This window comes from Dermacentor albipictus, chromosome 6, assembly GCF_038994185.2.
Source record: "Dermacentor albipictus isolate Rhodes 1998 colony chromosome 6, USDA_Dalb.pri_finalv2, whole genome shotgun sequence".
In the NCBI taxonomy this organism is placed as follows: Eukaryota; Metazoa; Arthropoda; class Arachnida; order Ixodida; family Ixodidae; genus Dermacentor; species Dermacentor albipictus.
This window is the reverse complement of record NC_091826.1, coordinates 20,323,615-20,351,354: the sequence shown is the minus strand read 5'-3', so window position 1 is coordinate 20,351,354 and position 27,740 is coordinate 20,323,615. Positions and strand designations below refer to the sequence as shown.

Below are 27,740 nucleotides of genomic sequence, written 5' to 3'. Positions count from 1 at the left end.
TGAACTTTGCAGCCTTTCACGTGTGTTGCATGCTATTGTTTTTTGTATTGATTTCTAATATTGTAGGGACCCTCCAAAGTGCTTTTCTCAAGACCTTAGAGACGGGACGTGGTAGCCTGGTTGGGAGCCAATGTGAAAATATATGCTATTAGTAGCATTGTGGGGTCTGGCCTTCACTCCTAACCAGGAAAACTTATCAGCAAGAAACATAGTGGTGGGATATTGCACATTACTTACTGTTGCAAGAGTTATTTGGTTTGTGCTTGTTTCACAAGAGCTGGCTTTTATTACATGTTATGTGCTTAATAGTTATAGTGCAATAGAAGCAACAGGTATGTTGTGAGCTGCATGTTGAATTTGTTTCCACATGGAACCAACTCAACGTCACTTATTCATTGCTGCCTGCCACAGTAAATGCGTGGCTGTGGTGTCCTTCTGCTAAACGTGACATCACAGGTCCCATTCCTGGCTGCTGTGGTGGCATTCTGACCGGGCAGATTCTAAAAAAGGCTTGTGTACCAACACCGTGGTGAAACAGTGCAGACAATGGAATAGGTGAAACAGACGAGACAGAGGATTGACCCGTCTGTTTCACCTATCATGTCGTCTGTGCCGTTTCACTGTGGTGAACATAGTTGGCCCCCTTCGCTCAGAACCCTTGTGTACCAAGCATAGGGTGCATGTTAAAAAACTCAGCATAGTCAAAATTAATCCGAAACCCCCCAGCCACATGGCCTCATCTGAAGCCCCCCCGCCCCCCTCTCTCCCGCTCCCCCCCCACTCACTCTCATAGCCTCATGAGAATTCCGAGCTGGGCTAGTTTGTCTATGTTCAACGTAGCAAATGGCACAGATGTTGAGATGAAAGCGATGTACAACCGGCACAAATGTGTTAACGTCTGTCCTGTTTGTTTATCACAAGCCTGTCTTCTGCACTATTTGCCATGTTCATGATAACCCCAGTGTTGCTTTGGGATTGCAGGCCAGATGAACCGGTTTATTCATTGCAAGAACAGTAGTGCCACTTGGGCACCACTGTTCACTCTTTTTTCAGCGCTGTTCCTTTTTTTTTCACTCTTACTTCACTAGCTAGTGACGCATGCACCTAACCGTCCTGTGGTTGCACTGTTGTTGCAGGTATTACATAGGAAGCAAAACCCAAACCTGTATTTGTCCTCCTGAGTACAAGGGCAGTCGGTGCGAATACCTGGCGCGCCCGGAACAAGCTTTAGGTGAGCATGAAAAATCTTTGTTGTTTGAAGAGAAATGTGGTCATCAACATGTGGCACATGACATGAAAAGATAGCTTTAGCTTGCCCATATTTGTATTACCATATATAGGCCCAGTGACCTTGACACACTTAGAATGGCAATACCGCACATTACCATTTAGGGTTCTTGGAGACACGACCCGCATTGAAATTGTGTGATGCTTTGTCCAATGCATTGGAAATGTTTTTGTTTGTGAAACATGGGTTCTCGATGAAAAAAAGGAACGGACTGCATGCTAATGGTTGATGTCACTGCCAATGCCTCATGCCTCAAGTAGAACAAGGCTCTTGCTGCAATAGGTCCAACACTTGGGACTAACTTTAGTATCGAACTAAAATATGCCACAAGTATTTCTCGAACCGTCATACTTTCTAAATCCCATGCTTTTACATGTGAAAAGTGTGTGGCAGAGTTTCTACAACTTAAGAAACGTGTTCGTACTACTTTAGAGTCTGTGCCACAAGAGGGCATCTCCAGAATGGCTCGACACATCTAAGCCTCCGATAACATGGTTACTATTTCATAAATCATAAAACAAATATTGACAGGCTAAGACTTTCTAATGTTCGACTGTAGTGCTTGCATAGGAGCTAGATCTGATGGTCCCTTTGAAACAGTTTGCCTTATGAAGGGTGCTCTCACTAAACCATTGCTGCAATGATTTACATAAAATTTGTTGCACTTGAAGCAAAAGCTCAAATCCTAAGAAATAAGAGCATGCACCTTATTTAGACCTTGTATTCCGTTTTGAAATTTGCTACTAATAATTGCACTGTTTGAACACTTTCAAGTGCCATGCTTATAACGACTTCCCTCTGCAATTGGAGCAGGTTTTAGAACTTGCAAGAAAGCCATTTTGGCACCTAATATCTCAGCCGCATTCGTTTGCTTGTGGAAAACAGTGATAATGCTTCATTTATATGACTTATGACAATTTTTTTAGTCACATGTCGGCGTCATGAATCCCGACTGCTTGTTTTGCTTGCTTTGTTCATGGCGCTGAACTGATTGGAATAAGTTTCAAATTTTGGAGCCTGTTTCACACACTGGTAGTAGCGGCATTTTGAGTTGCATACCTCATCATTAGTACATTTATTCCGGAAGGAATTTGACACCAGTTATTTCAAAACTAATTAGGAGCCCATTGCTATTGCATGCTGGATAGTTATAATAATAATATAATAATAATAACTTTGTTTCCATCTACTTGATGGAGGAGGCTGCAAGTAAAAGCTGCTCCAGTAGAGGCTGCTTGACGAGGCCCGCAGCCCCTTACAGAATATTTGACAACAACAATTCATACATGCACACACATATGCATTATACGTATATATATACTCGCATGTACCCACATACGCACATAAACACGTAAACATACATACCCACGGGACTGATTGCAGTTATTTTGAAAATAACACTGAGATTTGTTGAAGCACATAGTGCTTCAAGGCAGAATACTGTCTTAGGGAATTTATTCGTTGACAGAGGTCATATGGCACTCACAGGTGTTCCGATTCCAAACAGTGTGATTTGTATCAACTTAATGAGACCCAAGAAGACCCTAGTGCTACGTACAGTAGCTTCTATACTGAATTCTTATTGCCAATCATTTTTCCAGAAACCAGAATATGCCCATTATTTGACGAATATGTCACGAGCAAATGCATGCATGCATATCCATCTAACATGGACAAAGTGACCACATGCCAGGTTTGTTCAAGTGAAAAACACTCTTGTTTGCCTAAACTAAAGGCGGGCGAATATCAAATTCTTTGAATACGAATAGTAAATACATCAAATCGTCGTATATTTATTTATAGCAGGAATATTTATTTCAGTATATTGAGGCACCACACCTGTTCTGACTAGTACAGAAAAGACAACTAAATATATGAGGTAAAAAGAATCAGTTTTAAGCCCTAGATAACTAACTTGTCTTTAGAAAAACTGGATGAATATCCTTTCAACTACTTTTATATCCTGGTTGTAAAAAAGCTATGCAAGAATGAATGCCTGCTGCGTGACTAGCTTTCCAAAAATGCCAAATAGATGTGGAAAAAAAAAAGAGGCAGTTGAAGGACTTGTGTGTCATGGACACACGTAAAAGGACCCGTTACAAAGAAAACATTACTGGTTGTAGCAAAAAAAACTTTTCTCCGTCACTAGACAGCCAAGCACACTAAATGACAGGGTAGTACAAATAAAAGCTGCACATTGTCTTGTTGGCTTCCATCGCAAGACCTGAAACAAGGCTTGCATGACCCACTTTGTTTCTGTATTGCTTTGAAAACTTTTGTTGTTGTTTCATATCGGATAAATTGCAATGTTTTGTTTAGCAGACCGAGAACTGTAACCATACTTTAGCAGTTCATTGTTGCAAGACATTTGGCAATTTTTAGGGCAGCTCTTATTGGGCCCATTCCTGCGGCAAGCAATGGCGACGGCATAACTGAGCGAATGAGCACAACAACGAAGGTTGGAAAAGCGAATGCAGAGCCGCAGACGAGAAAAGATGCGAGCCGCGAACGGCAGAGACCATTGAGAGTGGCCCCTTCAGTGAGGCTCACGCGGGAAACTGGTTTCATGCGGACCTGTCCGACTGCTAGATGTGTACTCATATATCTGGTCTCAGCTGGACCGCTAGTTTCGTGCTGTCGTCTTCTCGCGTCACCTCTCGCTCGCACATGTTTGTCTTGCTTGGTTTGGTCTCGTTCAGGCCTGTTTCGATTGTCATGGTTTGCAGTTGCTTTGTGATCCGATTGTATGCGCTACACGAATCGTATAGTACTTACTCAATGCCAAGCGGCACCAGCGATTACATTGGAGCCTTCGACGAGTCGCGTATAAAAGCCGATGCACTTGACCCGCAGATCAGATTTGCTGAGAGCTGCTTCTTTACTCTGTCAGTCCCTGTCAATTTATCGTGTGCTGTGATCAGATAGACCAGCTTGTCGTGAGCAAGTTGTTCAATCTTGTTTCTATATATGCCTTTGCAGACTGTAACCAGCTGAACTGCACCCAACACTGCACCGAAGCTGGGCCACAACCTCACTGCGAGTGCGATCCTGGCTTTAGACTGGATGATGACGGCCGCACCTGTTCACCTGCAAGTGGGTGGTCTTCCTTCATTGCATTGTTTGGTTCTTCGCAGTTACAACCATGAGCAGCGAACAGAAAATGAAGCCAAAGAATGCGTAGGGGAAATTAATTGTCATTCTTGATTGAAATCTAAAAATAATAAAGAAAGGGGGAAATTAAAATGGACGAAAAATGCAACTCGCCACAGGTGAGAGCTGAACTTGCGCCTTTTGCATTATGCGTGCCTGTTTTACCATTAAAAGCTACCATGGCACCCTGTACTCCCATCAACTTTCTTGGGTGTTTGTGCATATGTGTACAACATCCTGGGAGTGTTAGCCAGAGTAGGTGTCACATACTTAACTGCAGGCGTCACCTAGTATGTGAACTTAGAAGCAGAACTTAGAAACTGGCCAATAAACCCTGGTATGTTACCTCATCGTATGAAGGTCCTTGCTGGACTCTGGCTAAGAGACTTAATTTGAGAAATATCTTTTTTTAGAGTGTTTATTTATGAGTTTTCTTCTTCTTCTTGCTTAAAATTATCATTAGTCACGTTTTGTCTGGCATGGAATGCATCTGTAATGACATGTTCTCATATGCAGGCCGCACCCGTTTTCTTGTGCAAGTTAAACTTTACGACCGCAATGTTGACCTGGCACGGTTGGATTCAAAGAGCCGTTCGCAGCTGCAGGCAGGCCTGGAAGATGCGGTGAGTTCATTGGCCCCCACTTTCTTAAATTGGGCTGGTACGCTTACGAGCTCTTTGAAGTTGTATATGCTGACCCTGAAACTAAGAAAGTTTCTATCTTCAAAGCTTTTTAAGTGCAATAATAGACAGCACGCTAAGGAACAACCGGACAACACACTTTCTTCATGTACTGTCTATCATTGCGCATTAAAAAATTTTTGAGATGCAAATCAACCAACTAGCCTGATTGACCATTTGTTGCAAGAAGGTTTCTTTCTCAGCTGCAAGTTCTGTTTTTCGCCAAGAAACTGTGTAGCTTGTTTGTTATCTACGTACTAATTTCAGGTGTTTGCCACCGTCCCCTCTCACTAATTTTTTTCATTGTGTTTAAGCCTACTGATAGCATAAACTTTTTAAAATTATTCTCTTTAATTTATACATTAACCTTATTCTTGTCAACTTAAACTTGTTCTATTTAAACTTGACAAGTACTGTGCTCCCATTCAAACTATCACTTTTGAAAGGTGTCATGACAGTCTTGTTCGTCACACCAAATTTGAATTGGCGCCTATAATTTCATCTGTAATTTCACATAGTAACAGGAATCACCAGGAATATGTGGTGCGATGTTTATTGGAGCAAAGGCAGCTCAGGCTCAAGTAAGGTGTTGCCAAGTATTCTTTCAGGTTTCTTTGCTGATGGAGGTATCTTATCAAAACTATGTCATAGTGCACTAACGGGACTCAATGTCGGTAGACATTTATAAGTTGTTTTTTGCATTCCGTGTGCCTACATGAGCAAGAATGCGCAGCCTTATGCATCTTACACGTTCACATATCATTCAAAACGATGAAGTGATGAAAAGTCGTGTCTTGTACCTTAAATGAAGTGTCATTATGGTTGATAGCCAAAATAGTAACGTAATTAACTTCCAGTTGTGAGGTGATTCTAGCTTTGGCTGATTCTTCTTTGCTTTGCTTAAACATTATTATTATAGTTTTTTTCTTTTTAACTGCACAGTTGAAATCCCTGTTTGCCAGCCACACCAAAGCATTCGACAACTTGGCTGTACTCCAGTTTATGTAAGTTCATTTTGTTGCCTGCAAGCAAGCATTTCATGCTTTTGTGTGCTTTGCCCAGAGACACATTTTCGTTGAACTGCAGATTTGCCTTAGTGCCTTGGAGATGGTAGGCAGCCCTTTGAACCATGGCATCTCAAAGTAATTCTTGGAACAAATTCCTTTTCTCCCATTTCACTGAGCTCACATGCAAGCTCTGAAAAAAAAGGTCACTCTTGGGGTTCAGAATGCCGATGGAACAGAAAATGTCTTATGTGTGATGAATCACAGAGCAAGCCTGATGTAATGTGGTGTCACAGAATAGGTTGAATAGTGAGACAAACTTGATGACAGCTATACACTAATATATATATTTTTTTCTTATTAATATGTTAAATTCATTGCTTTAGTTTCCACACACACTATGACACATCCAGCGTAGTTCACTACATGTGTAGTGATCTCAGGACGAAGCCGTATAACTAAAAATGAAAGACCCAGTAACATATGATAGAATAAAGGTATACTAAAGAAGTATATTAAGTTAGGCTGTATTAATATACTATTTAAATAAGCAGGTGCATTTAGTGTCACCTTTGAGCAACATAAAAAGGATGGTGCGTGCAGATTATTTAATGAATAATTACTGAAGTTGGGGGCAAAACTGTTAGTGACATATTGTAAACATGCAAAGTTACACAGCCCCGTAGGGTTGTGGAAGGCATGCCAACAGCACTCTGGACATTTTGAGAGATGTTGGAATGAAAATAACAATGGGAATTTAGATGGTGATGGCTCTCAAGTGCTAAACGCTGGTACAGGGTTTATGACTACACATGCACTCTGTCTTTCTTCGTATGAAATCGAAACAATGGCAAATTTTCTAATTGTTTTGCCACCGGTCTGATCTCTTTAAGGGCGAATGCTGTGGTCCAATTCCACCTGTTTGGTCGTCAAGAAGAGCGATCCACCGTCGAGTCAGTCCTGGAGGAAGCGCTCAAGGGAGGCAAACTTGGTCCCTTTGCCGTTGACCGGGAGTTCCTGCAGATCAGCCAAGAGCCAGGTGAGAGAGTAAAGATTTGGTGGCAGAGGCCCTTCGTTTAATTTGGCACATCACCAGACACAAAAAAAATTACACATACTTAGACCCTTTTGGCATCTTCAGATCATTTGCTGTGAAAAGCTGTGGAAATTGCATAACAGTTAAACATGACAATGATGGTAATGATGACAACTGCAGCGTGACGACAGCACCACAATGATGACGGCGGGAAAAGTTTGGCAGCAAGCCGAGACCTTCACGTTGACATCACAATGAAACTTAATTTACCAACATCTGAGGCACTGAAAAGAGAGAAAGAGAGCAATGTTGAAAACCACCCTGACAAGCACACTTAACTTGGCCAAAGGGGTCTATTTCAGTGTCTCTTCTTGGCTATTCATTATGCCTATGCTAATTATCCTGTGAACGCGATATTTTGCAAACCTCATCTCCAGTTCTTTGACTCTCTCTCTATGCAAAAGCTTATCTTCGTACCTCCCTTAGCCTGCCTATGAGAATAATTCAGTGTGATGCTCAGCATGATGTTACTGACACTCAGACTTGGTTTTGTAGGTAATTACTGCTTTAAACAGTAAAATAATGGCAAAACTGCACGCACATACTCACAGCCCTGCATACAAGAACTGTCCTCATCACACGTAAAAATGAAAGACCCAGTAACATATAATAGACGGAACCATAAAAGAAAGTCAAGGCACTAGCGATGCAGGAGCAGGGATGACCAAGCTTCTGTGTAATGCTGATGCTGTATCTTCTGTGTACCTCCCCTCCTCGCTTTCAAAACAGCAATGCACATAGAGATGATGCAAGTGTCTCCACGCACACCTCGTGTTGGCGAGGAACTGATGGTGGCCTGCATGGCGGTTGGCTCGAGCGCCCTGTCCGTGCACTGGTTCAAGGATGGCTTCCCTGTGGATCCCGACGTTCCTTTCCGCTCCCTGTGGACCTCTCGTGTTGCCAAGAACCAGCGAGACCAGTACACCCTCCTCCTGGGCATCGATCGTGCTACAACCCTCGACAGCGGCGTCTTTACTTGCCAGGTATTCTTTCTGGGCGGTGTGGCTCAGTGGTAGCTTGGTGACTACAGCTTTGTGCTAGCAAATGCGCCAAGGTTGTGGGTTCAGAGAAAGTGAGAAAGCTGGACTCTTCTGACTCTTAGAAGAGAAAGATTGATTAAATGTCTTGTAGTTAATACAAGAATAGCCAGAAATCAATAGGGTAAGAAATGTGAAGCATTATAGCACAAATGGTTTCCAGCAGAATGTACTGACAAGAACAGAAACGGAGGCATTGTGTTTACAAATCTCTCTCTGCACCAAATGCAGATATTGCCGTAGTAAACTCCACCTTTTAGAGCGTCTGAAGTGAACAAATTCGATATACAAGTTTGCATTTACATGAAATTGTTACAATATTTACGAGGTTTTGCAAAAGGTGTAATCACAAATTAGTGGCATACTTCAGAGCATTATATAAATACATCAATTTTGTCTGCTTTAGATGTTTCAATAGTGCATTTACAGAATTGTAGTACTACATTTTATTGCTGAATTGCAGAGTTGTAAACCTGGCGCTTCAGTTCTTAAAACATTTAAAATACTATTATGCAATTTTTGAAGAAAAAGAAAATTGATGGCCTAAATTAAAAATTTGCTCCTTACTGTTGGTCGATATTAACTTTTCCTTTTAAATGCAATGAACTTCATTTAATTCAATGCTGTGGATACTGAGAAGAATGGTTTCTTAGGAGAATGATGTACAGTAAACCCTCATTGTAACAAGGTCGTCGGTACAGGAAATTTACTTCATTATGAGTGGTATTTCATTAAAGGTTAAAAAACATGGGAGGGGCATAATAATGGGGGAATGCAAAAAAAAAAGGAAAAACTGAATGAAGCGATATTTCGAATAAAATGATTGCATTATAACAACACTTGAGTGTATCTATATAAGAACTTATATACTGTAATCATCTTGCTATGTTTTGTTACTTTGGTTTCATTTGTGAACCATTCCTTTAGTGTATGTCCCCCCCCCTCCTATTTAATATCTTCCCACGAGGGCCTTTAGGGTATTCTCTGTTAAAAATAAATAAAAGTAAAAACTCCCGACGTGAAGCTTCATTACACCACAATTTCCACAAACTTCTGTTGTCCAGGTCAGTGACTGGGGAGCAGTGCAGAACAAGAGCATGCGGGTGCGCCTAGACGTAGCGCCACGACCCCTGGTGTCGCCACTGGCGGTCACACTACTCGAGGGACAACCACTTGAGTTGAGCTGCCTGTCCCCCCATGCGGGGGCCTTGGGTCCCCTGGGTTTCCGGTGGTTGCGCAACGAGCGTCTCCTGCCGCCCCGAAGCCCAGAGCTCACTGAGGACCTCTACCCAGCTGGCTCGCGTCTTGTCTTGGCTGAAGCCCGGTCGTCGGCCACTTACACCTGTGTGGCGACGGGCCCTCTGGGTTCAGGTCGTGCCGATGCGTTCGTCACGGTGCTTGCGCCGCACGGTGAGCGAGGTGTTGGTGTTCTGGCTTTTGGGTTCTCTTGCTTCACTTTCTAAACAGCCTCAGCTCTGCTACCAACCGTAATAGTCTTCCTGGAGCATGGCGTTTGAGAGAAACCAAAATTGTGTTGCAATGGAGCCATTGTCGAATTGAAAAAAAAAAAAAGTTTAGTGGATACTTCTTGCAGCTACCATACTTCTAATCTATATTCCAAGCTGAGCAATGATGCTGTGGAAATTCTAACTTTATGTGTAAGCCTCTCTGAAAGCTTTCGTAGTAGACTATTGTAAAAAAAGAAAAGAGGGTAATTTAAGGTATTGATAAATGACATCTGAAGACTACAAAAGGCTTTGTCCACATTGAGAAGATGTTGGAAGCTGTTTGAAAAGTGCCATATTTGTACAGATATTAATGCAAAGAACAATGTTTAATGACTTAAAGAAATGTGACAGTCATACTGTGGACTCACGGTGTGTAATCTAGCCTGTAGCTGTGGTCTAAAGCAGAACATTTTGGCATAATATGACACGTTATAAACCACAGCAATGCATGCTTTTGTGGGAACATGGTCACATGTGTTTGTGCCCTCTTGGATGTATTGCCATAGTCTAAAGGTCAATGATTTGCCACCATGAATGGCCAAAGAATTGCATGTCGGGCAGTTTCATGTTGAATGACAAAGAGTGGCATAGGACAATGAGGTCAACTGAATAAATCTATAGGACACAAGTTTTGTGTTGTTGTACTTGTCATTCTGTACCACCCTTATAACTGATTATAAACGACCAGCTAGCTCAGCGCAAGATGCTGCTACTGTTGTTGGCCGTAGCATGGCAGCCTGGCACTTGGGCCCAAATGAATTCCTAGCTTATACTCTAGCTGCTTCTAGTTTTTTTTTTCTTGGATTGAGAACAACACGAACTGTGACTCTTTTTTTGAATATTGTTGTTGGAAGCATGTGTGACTTGTAGCTATCTTATGCAAGAAAGATCATTAGAAGCCTTTGGCTGAGTAGTGCTGTGCCCATTTGGGATGCCTGCAGTGTCAGCGGAAGTCTGTCCAGCGGAGGAGTCGCACGGGGTCCAGTGGCAGCGCACTGCAGCCCATTCGCGGGATGTCCAGGCATGTCCACAGCCGCTGTACGTGGAGGGTCGGCTGGAGCGCCCCTGTCGCCTCTCGCTCGACCGCCAGGCCCTGTGGGGGAGCCCAGATTTCTCAGGCTGCACTGATGCTAGGCTGGCGCAGCTCCAGTGGAAGGCAAGTTGCAGCTCCCTCCCATCATCACCCCCACCACCATCATAATCATTTGAACTTGACAAGTCAGCACGTATGCAAATAGCGACCCCATGGCCTTGGTCTTAGGGACAGTCAACCTCTCAAAGACAAGCAGATTCAAACAAGTATGGCAGATCAGAATGAATGATTGCTGTACTTATCGTATTGTAATGTGCAGGTTTTTTTCCAAGAAATATGGGTCTGAAAATTGCCTCCATTTTATAATCTGATATGAAATGGAAACCATGCTCGCAGCATGGGCAACAGCCTTTTGTCAAAGCCAGCTTCATCACAATTGGAAAAATATCACAATATGGCAGCAGAACAAGTCTTCACGTAGATCATCACTAACCAACACTATACCAGTACCTATCCAAACTGATTTGGTGTTGCTTTCTAGTGCCCCTTAAACTCCACATTTAAAAAAAAGCACCTACCATTTCTTCATCAGCTGGAGAGCATGCGCATGGGCTACCTGGTCTCCTCGGGGCAGCAGCTGTCCCTGGAATTGCGGCAGTACCTGCAGGGGCGGCCACTTCAGCCTGGTGAGGGACGCCCTCTGGTGAGGTTCCTCGGAGGCCTCGTCGACTACCTGAGCCACCCAGTACTTCGGCATGGGGGACAACCAGCACTGGCTGCGACTGACGTACGTGTGCATCACATATCTACTTCCACTTGCTGTAGGCCATATTAGACAGTTCTATCGATCAACAGTGGACAAACGAAAGCAGCCTCAGTGAAGAGCCAATGTTCCTACAAGGGCACTTGTCAAAATGTTGACTCCGAGTCCAGTTACATCCCTTGTTGGACCACTGTTGATCACTTCAAGTCACCATCTTCTTGTGAACCTGTGTATTGTTTAGACAGTTTTAGTTTCATGTTTGTAGGATCTTTGTGCACATAAAGATCATCCAAGGTTGAAATGCACAAGCACAGAGCATGGGGAACCTCTCCGCATCTCAAAGACACATGTTAAATCTATGCACTTGTGTTGCGCGTAGTTTTGGTCATCAAAGACGACATCTGTTTCATCCCACAAAAGCAGTGATAGGAAACGCGAATCAAAGTTGCAGTGAACTCTGCGGGTCATTCTGCTGCTCAAAACCTTGCAGTGACCACGCCACATTATGTACAGTGCAATCTTGCAGTTAATGGACTTAATAAAAGCATGGCTCTGATTTTGACTTGTCTTGGACAAACTTGGCTAAAGTAGTGTTCGTGTCTGCTAGCAGAGGGTGCAGTGGTCACGCAGAAGCAACCACCATATTATTTGCGAGATCTCCATGCACAAACATTTGCTATGCGATAGTACTGTAAGCATTCTGGGTATGTGACGTGCAATGTTCACAGAGTTCTCACATATGCATATGCTAAGTTTTGGGCATAGCCTATTAAGCAATGTTGTCACCAAGAAGCAGAATCCTGCAAGATTTCAATGGTTCATCGCAATTCCACTGCATTGCTGTAGCAGCACTAGCATACTGCTGCCAAGCGTGGGACTGCAAGTTCATATACTTGCCTTAATGCCTGCCTTCTGCCATGCAAAAATTGTAATGCGCTACAATTTCAGCCAGTGCTTAGGAGCCCCAAGCAATTGAAATTTATTTGGAAGGTAATTTGTTTGTCATGTCACTTTTAAAAGGTTAAACAAGGGTTGATTGTGTCGACTACATTGTAATCTTGTTAAGCATGTCCACCCTACCTTACCGTCAGTGTCTGAACTACAGCTACAAAGGCTGGTATGGTGTAGCAGTATTTTTCAAACATGGTAGTTATACTAGTAGACATGCTTCACATGCACTTGCTTGCTTGTTAACTAGGGTATTAACTGCAACCAATAAGTGGTGGACCTAACCAGCATGATCACTTGACATTGAGAAGTTTTCTCTTGCTGTGCTTGTCTTTGAAGAAGATTTACTTGTAGGTGCTGCAGACTGTGTCATTTTTTCCATTTCCTGTACAGGCCATTTGGGACGTTGCTTCACATTTGCTGGCCCACAAGCCGCTGTTGTTGCAAGATCACACGGTAAGCAGCATGCTGACAAAGACGCAGCTAAGACACAACGACCACATTTCATAATGCAAATACACTACAATTGAATTATCTCATTGATATGATCACGATATATCTAAATTGTTGGGATTATACAAATTCTGAAAATCTCCTCACTAAAAAATGCGTTAAAGTATGATGCATCCTATTTTGGGATGACTTGAATATGTTCACTTGGGCCATGATGGAGTATACAAATTTCTGAGCCACTATAAGACCTCTCAGAATGAGAGGTTTACGGCTGCGTCATACTGTATCAAAGTCGGTGTATGAAATCTTGGACTTCTGTGATTGTGATAAAAGCCTGAGCAATTTAAAAGCACTCACTTCATCCTGAAGGGAGCACTGGCTATGTAGAAAGCATCTACTCGATGACGTTCAGGTAATGGAGATTCAGAAGGCAACCAGGGGCACGTTCACCCAAAATTAATCAGTGTTAAATAGGGGATTGTTTGCTGAGAAGAACCATTCAGTGTTTCTTAGAATGACCACTTTTGCCAGAAGAGTCTTGCGCTGTTTTGGTAGCTGTGGCACCATGCTTTGCTTGCCTCACGACTACTGAGCAAGTGGCCTTTACACACCTTTCTGGCCTGTCAGCTAGACCTTCTGCGGACCCTCACGTTTTTATGCTAGTTGCATGTGTTATTTGCTCTATTTGCACCCGTCTTCGAAAAGAAAGTGCATGTGTACCATTCAGACTGTGTGTCCTTGCTTCAGAAACTCGAATCTGTTCATCTCTTGAGCCAACTGCAATGTCTTGACTTGGTTCGTTATGGATAATACAAATTTGAAAAAATACAAGTGTTATCTTCATTCTGAGAGATTTATATTGTCGAAATCTTCCTGAATTGAATGTAGTAAATTTGAATTCGGAAACTCACATGAAATATAAACAAGGTATGTGTACAAAATTGAATTTGTCAAGTTTTCTTGCTCTCTTCGATAGAGAAATGGCAAGGTTTCTGCACTTTCTCATACACTGCAACACGTTTTTGCAATTTATGACATTGCAAATATCCTCCTGTCTTGTCTTTGTGCGTGGTTCTTGCAGGTTATAGAACAACTTCAAAATCACATCTTGCGGTTTGGGCTCCTGGCAGCTGCGGCGCTCAGCCCTGGCCGCTTCAAGAATTTCGACCGGCCTGCTTTGGGTGGGTACAGCTTGGACACTTTAGACACTAGTGGCAAATATGTGTTGTACAGTCGCACCTCGAAGTAACGAGCACGGATATAATTAGTCATGAGATATAATGAAGCAAATAAAAAATGTTTCTTGCCAATATCAGCCTGTAGTGAACATGCGCCTATAACGAATATTGTATGTAAGAAAGGTATTGTAGTGTCTGAAATAGCTGTGTTATAACAATGTTCAACTGTATTATACCATTTGCTGAAGTGAATGCATGGAGTTACTTGCTGCAATGCTTTAGCATTGTTTTTGGTTCATTGTTTTCTCGTAGCTTCAGGAGGCTATAGGCAGCATGTGATTTTTTCTGCGCATTGAAAGCGAACATTTTTTTTTTGTTGGCACATCGTCTTGCCATCTCTGTCTTGTCGGAGCCGTGCTTTACCCTTGCGTAGTCTTGCACCAAGTGGCTCAAGTACCCACCATTCCAATACGAGCTGTGTTATAACTTTCAGTGGTGTCCCTCGGACGGATAACTCGGCACTCTCCAGATGCGGCTGTGGTTCGGGTTCCCCTGCCTGGCGCTGCAACTTCTGCTTGGGCCGGGAACTCCCTGGAGCTCAGCATGAAGCCGGAAAGCCAAGGTGATCCTCTGCCTGCAGTTTTTAACCACGTTCACTGCATGAGATGACCTGCCGCTACGGCTGACAATGGCTGTAGCTTTCTGCTCCCGAGCACAGGGTGGCAGGTTCGACTCCCGGCTTCCACTGTCGCATAGTGACCGAGGCCGAATGCAAAAAACACTTGTGTATGTTTGGGTTTAGATGCTCGCTGAAGAAACCCAGGTGGCCGAAATTCAGTTCTCTACGGTGGCACCTCTTGACGCCCCAACATTGCCTTGGGACATGAATGCCAATCGATCGATCGATCAATCAATCAATCAACGAAACAAACAATCAATCAATCAATCACTTAATCAAATAATGTCACAGCAGGTTTTTCCTATTACCGTACTTATTCGAATGTAGGTCGGTCTCCTTCTTCAGAAATTTTACCCAGAGGCCTATCCAACGTTACTAGACTAGCTTCAGTTGTAAAACTCCCCGCTCGCGCGCTTACAGCCGCTGTCGCCACTTCTGTGACAGCCGCCAGAGGGCAACGCTGTTCCATCGGGCTCCACTGCAGACGCCTCGTCACAGCCTTGAGCTCGTGCGGACGGGCAGTTTGCGCGTGTTTCACGCTCGCTGGCTTTCTCCCTTGTCCGAATTAGTGATACCACGAGAAAGCGGTATCCACCTACAGCAACAAGATTTATCGCGCCAGTTCGTTTATACTGAAAGAAGGGTAAACTGCACGAAAGGAAGAAATGCATACAGCGAAACACAGAAGCTGCGTTTCTAAATGTCGTTTCTTCCTGTCGTCTTAACGTTTCGCGCAGTTTAGGCTCACGAGCTTGAATATCTGGCCAAAGTGCGTGATTGTAGGATGATCTTCATCCCCACCGAAGCTTCTCACCACGCCAAAGAAGCACTACAAAAATAAAGATTAGGTTGGTCTTTGTACACACAAGCCACACACACACAAAAAAAGTTGGATTTTTTATTCTGTGAGGACGCTTATTTAGCGAAGCTGAAACGTGCGGCCCCTGTGTTTATCACCGGGTTAATCCCGAGGGTTCATCAATGTATTTCTCAGTTATGAGGTTACACACAAAATCGGCTGCGAGAGAGAACGACGTCACTGACGATATGTCTGCAGTTGTCGCTTGCGTTCGATGTCTCAAGTTTGCTCGGCGGCATGGTTAGCAGCCTTCGCCTGCGATTTACCGCTTGTGAATCTTCGAAATTAAATTTCTTCAAAATTAAATCTTTCCGTTACGTATGACCATGAGTGGCTCATACTCCCTTGAGCAATGGCTCATACCCCCGTAAACGCGGCCGCCCCATTACGACGACAGAAGTGAAGTGAAATTCTACGCTGGAAAGATGAACGGCCACACAGCCAGCTGTGGAAGACGACGACGAGTGCGCGTGCCGTTGATTTTCGCAGTGAGTTCCCGGTCGGCACGAGGAATCGCTCTGTTTCACGCCGAGCGAAGCGTCGCATTGCTGGGAGCACAGAAAAAGTGGTGCGTCGAACTGTCGACATCGTTCCGATAGCGGCCTATGCAGCCAGGTACGCAGCACGTCGGCATCGTCTGCTGATATTCTTAAGAAACTCGGCGCAGGATGACAGGGATGACATGCTTGCTGAAATTCGCTGTCAACAACGAACCACAGACTACACCAACGCTGCACCGCGCGCTTAGTTCGGCTCACCCGCGTAGCCGGCTAGTGAGGAAGTGAAGCCGGGCGCGACTGCAGCGCCACGAAGGCGCGGGCGGGTGGCGGTTCCGCGCAACGGCGCTGAGTTTTAAAACTGAAGCTAGTCTAGTAACGTTGGGCCTATCGACCTATGTTCTTCGTGACCGAAGAATCCCAACCTATATTCGGGAACAAAGCTAGCAAAAGTATCAAGCTAAAGGAGTTCCTTAGTTTCACCCCCCATAAAGCTAGTCTAGGGCTTACGCAGACTTGCTGCAAAAAATGCTGCATATCCAACACACTTGATAGCTCCGAGCACAACGTCGTTTGGGATGCAGAGGACGCCTGCGAAGCACCCAACGAGTATGGCTTCTCTAGCAGTTCCATTGAAGATGGCGAGATTTATTTGCTGAGCTTACAGTCAATAAATGTGTTCCATGTTCAAAGTTTTTCATTTTTCTAAACAAGTATGGGTCAACCTACATTCCAATTATAATTTTCTATTTCTCAGCAAGTTCAATATAGTAGAAGTCAACTTATATTCGGGCTTGGCCTATCTTTGAGTAAATACGATATACAGTGGGCTTCTATTAATTCGGCTCCAGTTAATTCGATCCAGACCAAAGGTTCCGGCTGGCACCCTTGCATTTCTGTGGGCCCAGACTTTCGTTATTTTGATAAAACAATTGGCCTTCGCCAGATAATTAGTACTTGACCAGTCAGCATGTGCACACTTGACCCCTATGGTGGCCCCAATAGCGACCCCTTTAGAGGTAGTGTCTGTCTCGGCAGAGCAGTCAACGAATGCACTGAACACACTTCAATCTCCCGTCAAAAATGCCCATTTTCGGCCTGCCCTAGGAAGATTTTTCAGCAATAACTGTAGCCGACAATGCACGATTACGCTATTTACCAGATTCTTACAAGCGGCCTCTTATTTTTCCTTTTCTTCTTCAGGAAATTTGGGCCAAAAGGTGGCTGTGCGTTGCAATCGAATACGAAACCAAAATTGCCTTTGCGGCGTTTTTATGCTTTCATGCGTAATACAGATGTATTGCAGCATAGCTGACTTTAGGAAACTGGTCACCATTTGATCAGAGGGGCCCAGAGATGCTTCACTAAATAATGGTAAAATGGTCTCGCTATTGAAGGACACCATCTCACGAATCTTGTGGCACAAAATTTTTTTTACTCCTTCAACTAAAAAGTTGAATGTTGCAGCGGCAAAAGGACTCGTCATGGTGCCTCGTGTCGGCCGCGGTAGACTATGCAAAGCAGCACGCTGCTGGGATCTTGTAGGCCACTCACAGCTGACGCAGCTACATGCATTTCAAAGATGAAACGATTTTTTTGCCTATTAGAAATTGCAAACATATGTACCTTTTATTTATTTAACTTAAAATTAGCAATTCTGTATAACTGATAATGCTCTTGCAGTCACGAAATCAGCCAATAGCATTCGTGGGCCAGCTTCTTTCAATGATGCTGCACAATGGCGTCACGGAAGCTAGAGCAAGTGATTATTTAGCTGTTTTTGACATGAGACTGCGAGCTCCCTGCTGCATGCAGTTCAGTAATATTTGGCTCACATGTTCACAGCAGCCTCTACTGTGCTATGTACAAAAAGTGTTTCAGGGCCCTTTAAATCTTTGCCCATTTTTCTTGCTGAAAAACTGGGTGTGTGTTAGTCTTACTTTGTTTAGGAGCTTTAATGTTATTTCTACATTAATTTTTTACTTTGCACACATAGAAAGTGGGCACATGTTTGATTCGGGTAAATACTGCCAAGTGAATGAGTAGTGTGTTCTGGCGTTTTTCCTGCATGTTGTTTTACTTTATCCACTGGATAATTCAATCAATTTTGTTGGTCCTGTCAGGTTCAAATTAACAGAAGACAATTGTATAAACCTGATCATGTCTTCATTGTTTTTTTCTCTTTTCTACTGGTGACCACTGTGGCATCTGTCATAGCTGCAGTGTTTCTTCGGGATGTTAAACCTTGTCAATCAGTCTATCAATCAAGTCATGTCACGGTAGATTTTTTGTCATTATAATATGCTGAGCCAGTGTTCTACTAGTGACCACTACTACATCTTTCATAGCTGCAGTATTGTTACTTTGGGGCTTTTAAGCACAATAAATAAATGAATTAGTAAAATCATGCCACAACAGTTTTTCTTTTTGCTTAGTGCACTAAGTCTGTAACCATTCTTTGCTCTCTTTCACAGGTGATCACAAGGAACTCCTGGTTGCGGTGGCTCTGTTCAAAACACTCAACGAGCTGCTGCCCGAGCGTTTTCTTGCACAACAAGGGTATGTAAAGGCCATTCTCTTCTCTGTGTCCTGTGCCAGTAGCGCTGTTTTTGAAGGGGCCCTGAACTACTCCTCGGGCTTGCCGAAATAACATAGTCCGCGGGTAGTATATACTGCTATGAACATCTCAGCCAAGTTTTGCTGTGGTACACATTGCGTGGAGCTTCACAAGCGGAGCACCGAGTCATCTGTCTCTCACACGCTCTCTTTTCAAACAGAAGCCTGCTCCTCACTCCCTTCTGGACACTTTATTTCGTATTAAAGCGGATTCCCATACGCGGCCGCTATTGGTAGCGGTGGTCGACTGTGCAGCGTAGGTACCGTGGCTGCCACAGGGCGCTGCCACGAATCTACTAGCTAAGTGCACTGAGGCTGACTGAGGACATCCGCATTTGGCTTACATTTAGCACGGTGTAGGCACCAAAATTGCAAGTCGTGGAGTCTATGTTAACATCCAAGATGAAATGTGAACTGCGCGCCACAGTGACATTTAGAAGGCGGAACGTTGTGAGCACACCCCACTGCGCCGTAGGCTTCGCATTGCAACGCATTGAAGGAATGGCGGCACAGCAGATGCTGTGTTTGATCGCCAATAACTCCACTTCTGCTTAATTTTTGTGGCAAAGTATTTCTGAAATAGCCTATTTTCACTTCAAATCCCTTTCCCCACTTGGATAAATAGTGGTTCAGGGCCCCTTTAATGTAAAACCTGTCTGGCTCTGAGGCAGTTATATCAACATTGCCCATGGAGTCTTCTCACTTGCTTTATCACTGATGACTGCTTGGCAGATATGTCACACGACCCGCCTTCTCTTGTGATTGAAGCAGATTTTAATATTGTCACTTGGCACTGAAAATATGTTGCGCTGATAATATATTGCGTAAATGTGGAGAAGCAAACCTATGGAATATTGTGCAAAGTCTAGGGTTGTCTACCCAATACATTTTTTTCATGTTCGGTGTGTAGCTTTATACTATTTGTAAATGGGTTCTGAATGTAACATGTAGCTAAATTGTAACCTGTAAATTACTGCAAAAGAAGTAGCATTATATTTATACGAATATGGCTCTTGGAATGGCTCTATGCTAGTTGGCATTCGTAGCTTCATTGAACCAGCCTTTTCAGGAATTTATACGTTTGCTGAAAAACTTAAATGCCTTTCAAGCTCGGATGGTATAAGCCACTGTGATTAATCTGTTTGTCATTTTGCAACTTTCAGGAACCTTGAAGAAAGGTCTCACGAACTTCACTCGCATCTCATCAGCGTGGCCTTCAGTGGCGGTGGAGGAGTTGGCATTCGAGTCCAGTTGGTTCACGTCAGACCGGTGAGAACAACATTTTATGACACTGGCCTAGGAGGCTTGAGGATAGGTTGAGATGAATGAAAAACTGGACGCCTAGAAAGAACCACTAGCAAAGGTGTGCTCAGATACGTACTTTAATAACCGTATTGCAGCTGCTGAAGCTACGATAATGAACTGTCTGATGTTGCGGCTACACTGTTGCAGCATATTTCGAATGCATTTTTGGTGCAGTGACACCTGGTATTCAGATGTCTTTTTTAGACTTCTCAGTGACTGCATTGTAATTTTGATTTAATTATGTTTTGTGCAGGTATCGCTGAAAGCCCATATCCCATGCATGCATAGCACATTTTGTTGTTTCAAGTGATAAACATAGTTAACACAGAAACATTTTCTAGCTTTTTCAGCGTCATAGTATGTGAACACTGGCGTTCACATAGCTACATTTCTATTAGAAAGTGCTTGTCGTGTGCTCCCTTGTAACCATAAATTTATCACATGGAGATTAGGTAACAATTGCTTTCAGCTTTTTTTTTTTTTATGCCTTGCTAAGGTGCGTCAAGATGGGAGCTATGTTGCTCATTCTGCTTTGTTCATTTTTTTCAGCTGGTTGACCAAGAGGTTGTCTGTGGAATTGCCGACCTTTCACACAGGTGATTCTACCTTCTTTCTTCAGCACACTGTTTCCTTCAAGTGTGCATATACTGTACATCTAAACACGTGTTTATTTAGCTATTTATGCCAAATAACATATCACGTTATAGTGAACTTGTTACCTTTCAATTTTTGATTGAGCTGAAATTTTGGTTCATGCTCAAAGTGGTGGAACCGGGAACATTGCCTTAACAGGATCGGCTTGGAAAGTTCACCTGCATTGTGCGGTGAGTGATTCTGTACTGTTGGGTTCCTAACATTCTTAGGATCCTTGCGCTCATAATAGCTTGGTCGCACAGGGCACTTTCGGTCGCTATCAAGCCCAATGCTGACCAATCATGATTGAAAGTGTCCATGTGACACCGGTATAAGAAGGCGGGCAGAACTATCTGCTTTGCAACTATAGCTAAGCTTTTCTTTTTGATGCTGTAGGGCAAACTAATGCAATAATAATTTAAAAAAAAAAACTACAGCCGCTGGGATATTGGGTTGAATTTTGCCAGAGCAGACTTATCCCGCATTGGGTCCAAAAATCATTTGTTTTGCGCACATGCTTCTTTCCAGGTGAGAAATGTTGGTACTGGTCTAATTAACAGCCATTCCCACACAGTACTCGGGCTAGTCAGCACTGTGCATTAATTTGAAGTTTTCGTCACCAGTTGAACCAACTGCATCACACATTTCCAGTTGATGTGTTTGTATGCATTTCCAGCTAATTGCCTGTTGAAACAACATGCATGCTTGCTGATTTTCAACTTGCCAGTTGGAGCTAAAAGTGGACAAAGTGAGTTAATTAAGCAGCTATTCAGAGCGTAAAGAAAAGAAAAAAAAAAGAAAACCTGCTGATATGTAGGACTGCAACTGAAGCACGTTCCTACCTGTTTATAACTTGATGCCGCAGCTGTGACCCATTAAAGCTAGCGCTAAACTAGTACTCTCAGTATTTTTGCTTTGGCTGTGACTCGATTGGCCACGTGGCATGCTGGTGGACCAAATGTGTGACACCACGCGCACGGCTGCACGCTTTCAGCAGGGTCCACTTCCTCCTCGACGGGTGTCGTGCCGAGACGCCAGGGCTCAACAGGAGCTACACCTGGTGCTCGTGCGATCGGCCGGGCATGTACGCGCTGCTGGTTGGAGAAGAACCAAAGGTAGGGCAAAGACGGATGCATGCCCATAACTGTCATGTGACTGATCTGTCATTGTGTGGACCAGGGGTTCTTAAACTGTTTGGCTGCTGAGAACTCTGTTTCTTCAGAAGTGCCGAGGCCTCCGGATAATTCGAACTTGACCAGTCAGCATGCTTGCGCCTGACTCCTATGGTGATCCCTTTGGCGGCAACGTCTGTCTCGGCAGGGCGTGGGGACAGTGAATGCATTAAATGCACGTTATCTCCCATCGAAAACGCCTATTTTCGGCCCGACCGAGGTAGATTTGCATGCAACAAATGTAGCTTGCAATGTCTCATTACAGCATTTACCTGATTCGAATGTGTGGCTTTCTTTTTTCTTTTTTGAGAAATGGCCTGCACAGTGCAATCGGACACGAAATCAAAGCCGCCTTCGCGGCATTCGTATGCTTTACCGCAAAAAACAGATGTATTGCGGCAAAGCTGGCTATAGAAAACAGGCCACTGTGGTGCAACATATTATAGAGCTTTGCTAAGTTTTCTTGCTAAAAAAGCAGGTGTGCATTACATTTTAGTTTGTTTACGAGCTTTAATGTCATTTCTACGTTTTTCTACCTTAGACCAATAAAAAGTGTGCACTCATTTGATTCGGGGTAGTGTTAGAATTGGGCAAATACTGCCAAATGAATCAGTGGTGTGTTTTGGGATTTTTTATGCGTCATGTTTAATTCGAATTGCCGGGTAATTTGATCAATTTCATTGGTGCCATCAGGGTAAATTAACGGTAGTCAATTGTATTAGCATAAATGATAACACAAACTGAAGTGCAACTGCCCTATTTGTTTATCTCTTGTCCTGTTGTCTACACCATTTGCCATGTTGCAATAAAATAGACCAACATCAAATTAATGGCAGCTAACTGCGTTTTTCCAGGCTGAGCTGCTGGAAGGCCAGGTGGCAGATGTGGTGGCTGGTCTGGGCTGTGGAATTTGCCTGGTGCTGGTACTGCTCACCCTTGCTGTGGTTTTGGTTCGGTGCTGCCGTCGATGGCGCAGGTGATTTTTCAGTGTATAGCATTATATGGCTAGTCGGTTGAAAAATTTTGCGTGATGTCCGAAAACATTTTTCCCAATACTGGGCAACAATAAGCAGTTTAAGTGCATTGTTTGCTAGGTTGATAGCTGCCATTCGAGCACAGTGACAAACGACCCATTGTCCGCGATAAGAATCAGCGTGCTGGTGCTTAAACCATTAAACGAGCCCATCCGCTTTCACCTTTTGCCAAGGAGGCATTAAACCTTGGCCAGAAATGCCCAAGCTCATAGTAAAAGGTGGCATAACAAGCAGTGCGGGTTGCCATAGTAATAACCCGACCAGTGAGGATGGGAGGTGACAAAAGGGGCCCCAAAATGAGAGTATGCACCACTTGTGCTTAAATTACTCATGCATGTGCAGCTGTCCCTCTTCCGCTACCTGTGATAGCATCAACATGTTGGTTATGTGCCATGCCGAGCATCACGCAAACAAAGTTAGCGGAACCTTGCTGGACGAAAACTGTCGAAGATATGCGTAGCATTACATGGCGGTCTGAGTGGTACAGAATGTATATGTTCAGGAATGTAAGTGTGTGCACTCTCTGCTCGTAATCCTCATGCATATATATAAATAAATAGTGCATATTAAATTAGCATTACCGCCACATACATCAGTACCACGCATAACACATTCTGCACCTCGCCAACCACTATATAATGCTGCACATATCTTGGACAGTTCCTGTTCAGGGAGGTTCCGCTTAATCTTTTTTTCTGTAATTTGCCCGTTCACCCGCAAACTTAGTTTGTAACCTCAGCCATTGCTGTGCCTCTTTTAAAGATGTTTGTAGGAGCGAACGTTCATGTAATGGTTCTGTTTCATTTAATGCAAAGATTTCTTTGACTTATCCCCCCCTTCCCCAATTTGAAAGTGAAAATTCTCATCCATCCAACAGTAGCGGGAAGTTGCAAAGAAAACTCACTCAGGTTTCTCAAAAAAGAAAGCTTTGCAGTTCAAGATAAATTTTTCCCAGTTTGGACCAGGATACATATTCCTACGGAACCGATTTGCCTTCTCCACACATTGTGTGCAGGAGTAACTGGCCAAGTAAATCGGTTGAACTTCTCTACAGATGGTGTAATCAAAGCTGTTTTGTTTAAGTCGCAAAGCAGCTACATGCCTATACTGTTGAACCTGAATGTCAGATAGGTAAAATCCAGTTGGAGATAAATCTGTGCACAGGCATAGTTCAAGTTGTCCAAGAAAGGGGCTGTTTGCATCACTTCTCTCCACTCTTGTGGTTTTCAGCCAAGGCTCTTGCTGTGGCTTGGACACACTGCACGCCCAGGTTTGCCTGGCCCTGTGCGGTGCGTGCCTCGCGCTACTCCAGGGCGTGCGTGGAAAGCTGACCCCCAGGGCATACCCCTACATCATCTCCATCCTGCAGCTCTGCCTTCTGGCAGCCTGCTGCTTGCAACTCTGCGTCGCGCTCGTGCTGTACGTGCAGCTCGTGGATGCCCGCACGGTTCACCACGCTGCATTCAAGGTTGCCGCCCTGGGCTGGGGTAAGCCAGCAATGCTTTTGTGAAGACATTTCGCAGATATACTGTGTATGAAGAAGTACATTCTAACTATGATATAACGAACACAAAGACTATAGCAAAGTAAATCCAAAAATTGGTTGATTTGCGTTATTAATGCATTAACATTCTTCGGGTACTTCATGCGCTTTCCGGGGCTACCTATCTATGTGTGTTTGTATCTAACCATCATCCCGCCTACCTGGGTCATTGAGTAATACATGGTCGAATGGGTAGCTTATCGGGCGGCTGTGCTGAGGTAACAGGGTTCGAAACCAACCATCGGACCGACTTGGCTTACCATGTGGCAATGTGTACATATGAGCTGCCCATCGACGAACCTCTTTCACACGCCGACATGGGTCACTCTAAGATGCGGGACTGGGTAGGTACCGCTGTTCAAGGAAACCCTTTGAGGCCGACTTGGAGCACTGGTCACGTGCCAGTCGGTCTATGCTGGTCATCAATGAAACTCGTTGATGCCAGCTTGGTTCACTGGGTATGTGCCGGTCGGTCTGTGCTGCTCTTCAATGAACCCCTGATGCCAACATGGCTAACTAGGTAGTATGTGCCACTCGGAATGTGCAACTCTACACCGATGAAAAAGATCCCTTAATTTTCTCCGATGCTGAGCAGTATCGAATTCACGTCACAAGGGTTCCTCAAGGACAGGAACCCAACGGTTTAGCACGCTGCGACACAAATGCACTTGGTATATGCCACTTTTCAAAGAATGTCATTCATGCCAACACTTCAGTGAGCTGTGCCATGAACGTACCGGGTGTGTGTCGCTCTTCAATGGACCTCTCACCAACTTGACTACCGTATTTACTCGCATAATGATCGCACTCGCGTAATGATCGCACCCCTGAATTGTGTCGTCAAAATTCGACTTTTTTTATTTCCCGTGTAATGATCGCACCCCGAACTTGCCGCAGCGATATGTCGTGTGCCAAGTCTAGCTAATAATGATCGCGCTTACAATCTGTCGAATGCTACGCCAACGACTCGTCTGCACGCACCCAACATTCTTAAGCAGATGCCTCATTTCATTACTTTCATCACTTTCCGATCTTCCATGACAAAAAGAAGTACAACCAAACTTGCCTTTATTATGGGTAGGCTTTATAATGGTTGTGGTCAACAAAAGCAAAAGAGGCGCCTTTCGATTCTTTTCATCTGCACTCGTGAGCACGCAACAAGTCGCGCGCGGCAATGATAGTAGCCTCGTTTACACGGATACGTTAAATGTGTACCCTATTCATACACCGACGCTTGTAACACAGCTAAGATATTCGCCCACCTTTAGCGGAAACGTGCCGTGTTAGGATAGTAGTGAAGACAGATGCCGCAGTTTCCGCAGCACACCGGCCATGCGTTTCTGTCACTATCAGCTAAGTGCGCCCGTCTGTTTCTGTCCCCTCAAAGTGGACATGGCTACGTTATTGCCGCAGACTTGTTGATATTAACGATATTATTCATCACTGATACGGAAGAAACTGTTTCAATGCACGTAATGTACTCACGAGAAGAAAAAAAAAAATCGCGTTCGGCGCATTCGGCTTGCTCCGCCGGCCGCCATTTTTGTTTTGGTGTCCCGCACCCGCATCCCGCAGCAAACGCGGGACGAAAAAAAAAATTTTTTTAGCGGGAAATTTAACCCGCGTAATGATCGCACCCCTGAATTTGCGTCAATTTTTCTGGCGAAAAAAGTGCGATCATTATGCGAGTAAATACGGTATGTGCCACTGAGTGTGTAGCAAGTGAGGGGAACCATTCTCAGCGTTCACAAGCATCAGCGCACCTAGCTTCTTGTCTCGACAAAAAACTTTTATGGAGATACTACAGTGGTTCAAGTATCTGTGATGTTACACTGATATACTAGTGCTGAGGTTTCGGCAGGAAATTCCAAGAAACAAAACTTTGACCTTCATTTTTCTGTACTAACAATAAACCTATTACTGCAAAATTAATGAAAATATGGTTTTGAAAGAATGCCTTGTCAGTCTAAATGAACTTAGTGTTTCCCTTTACTGGCTCCATTAATGCAAAATCTTGGGGAGTTTTAACCCATTGAGGGTCAAATTATTTTGAAGAAAACTTTCCCAGGTGGTCAAATTACTTTATTGCAGATCTTGAATGTACAAGATGTATAAAGTCGGGAATAAATAGTAAAAAAAAATTAGGAACAATATTTTGGTGTCGGCATCACTCAGAACTGCAAAATATTCAATAGTATTTCAGAGTGTGGTACTCCTTGAAACACGAGTCTCCGGACAGCCGCAGAGAGCGAGAATACCTCATGAGCGGCGGTGATAAATGAGCTAAGAGCAGTGCCAATCAAGATAGAAATAAACTTCCGCCGCCCCTGCGATAGCGTGCCGACAAAGATAAAAATCACGTTTCGCACGCCTCCGTTGCGGCGGAACCGAAACCGCGAAAGCACATTGCCGCTGAGAGCGAGAATACCTCGCGAGCGGCGGTTATAAACAAGCTAAGAGAAGCGCCAATCAAGATAGAAATCAACTCTCACCGCATCTGCAAGAGAGTGCCGACAAAGAGAAAAATGACGTTTCGCGCGCCTCCGTTGCGATCACGCGGCGAAACCGAAACCGCAAAAGGGGTGTTGCCACAGTCTGCGCGACGCGCTGAAGCTAGAAGTCAGTTCTGTTTATCTCCCCAAGAAGGTAGCGCAAATTTCAAACGCCTCTTGTAAGTCCTAAGAGGTGGCAGCACCTCCCAGTGAGCGTGCATCGTCATCATGGCGCAAAATTTCAAACGGAGGATCGAAACCGTACCCGTATGGCGAAGACCTTGCGAGACAGAAACCCGCCGCCGTACATGTACGGCGAAAACCGTCAAAGGGTTAAGGCAAAAAAATATGCAGAGCTTATTACATGAGTCAGCGCAAACCTACTACCTTGGTAGCATATATCACTTGAAGATTGTCATATTGGAGCACTGAAGTTAATGCTGACGTCACTTCTGATGTCTCTTTTTGCAGCCGTGCCAGTGATTGTAGTGGGAGCCAACCTGGCAGCCCAAGTGCTGGAAGGTTTTCGCCTCGAGAGCTGGTGGCTGACATTGCGCACCCCCTCTGGACATCTGTCTAACTACTTCTGCGCCTATGTGGCCTCCCTCGCCATCATTACAGCTGTGAGTGCCGTCCTTTCTTGCTAGCAAAGCACAGAGAGCCACACAAGAAGTACAGCACAAGTGTCCACTGTCACTTATATTCCCGATAGCATATTAATGTGTGGGTCTGTTGTCTTGAATGGCATAGTATAAACGTATGTGCATTTTTT

General features: G+C 44.1%; 1 protein-coding gene and 1 long non-coding RNA gene across 8 annotated transcripts in view; one reads left to right on the top strand and one right to left on the bottom strand.

The window, feature by feature from the left end:
* LOC135921046 (cadherin EGF LAG seven-pass G-type receptor 2) overlaps window positions 1–27,740 on the top strand; it is a 59,465-nt gene that overhangs the window by 14,976 nt on the left and 16,749 nt on the right. For 6 of the 7 annotated variants that reach the window (XM_065455361.2, XM_065455363.2, XM_065455367.1 and 3 more), the window contains exons 4-22: window positions 1,137–1,231; window positions 4,268–4,381; window positions 4,955–5,061; window positions 6,061–6,122; window positions 7,016–7,161; window positions 7,948–8,201; window positions 9,320–9,665; window positions 10,705–10,919; window positions 11,389–11,583; window positions 12,901–12,963; window positions 14,042–14,141; window positions 14,632–14,760; window positions 18,648–18,732; window positions 19,953–20,058; window positions 20,644–20,690; window positions 21,722–21,842; window positions 22,754–22,875; window positions 24,164–24,420; window positions 27,440–27,591. In XM_065455361.2, coding sequence (XP_065311433.1) covers window positions 1,137–1,231; window positions 4,268–4,381; window positions 4,955–5,061; window positions 6,061–6,122; window positions 7,016–7,161; window positions 7,948–8,201; window positions 9,320–9,665; window positions 10,705–10,919; window positions 11,389–11,583; window positions 12,901–12,963; window positions 14,042–14,141; window positions 14,632–14,760; window positions 18,648–18,732; window positions 19,953–20,058; window positions 20,644–20,690; window positions 21,722–21,842; window positions 22,754–22,875; window positions 24,164–24,420; window positions 27,440–27,591 — 2,716 coding nt within the window. The remainder of the gene's footprint in view (window positions 1–1,136; window positions 1,232–4,267; window positions 4,382–4,954; window positions 5,062–6,060; window positions 6,123–7,015; window positions 7,162–7,947; window positions 8,202–9,319; window positions 9,666–10,704; window positions 10,920–11,388; window positions 11,584–12,900; window positions 12,964–14,041; window positions 14,142–14,631; window positions 14,761–18,647; window positions 18,733–19,952; window positions 20,059–20,643; window positions 20,691–21,721; window positions 21,843–22,753; window positions 22,876–24,163; window positions 24,421–27,439; window positions 27,592–27,740) is intronic. The other variant, XM_065455362.2, reaches the window with a different exon arrangement.
* Window positions 11,602–27,740, bottom strand: part of LOC135921047 (uncharacterized) — a 33,967-nt gene continuing 17,828 nt past the window's right edge. The window contains exons 3-4 of the long non-coding RNA XR_010570420.1: window positions 14,600–14,772; window positions 11,602–11,785 (exon numbers count right to left, since the gene is read on the bottom strand). This is a non-coding gene — a long non-coding RNA (uncharacterized lncRNA). The remainder of the gene's footprint in view (window positions 11,786–14,599; window positions 14,773–27,740) is intronic.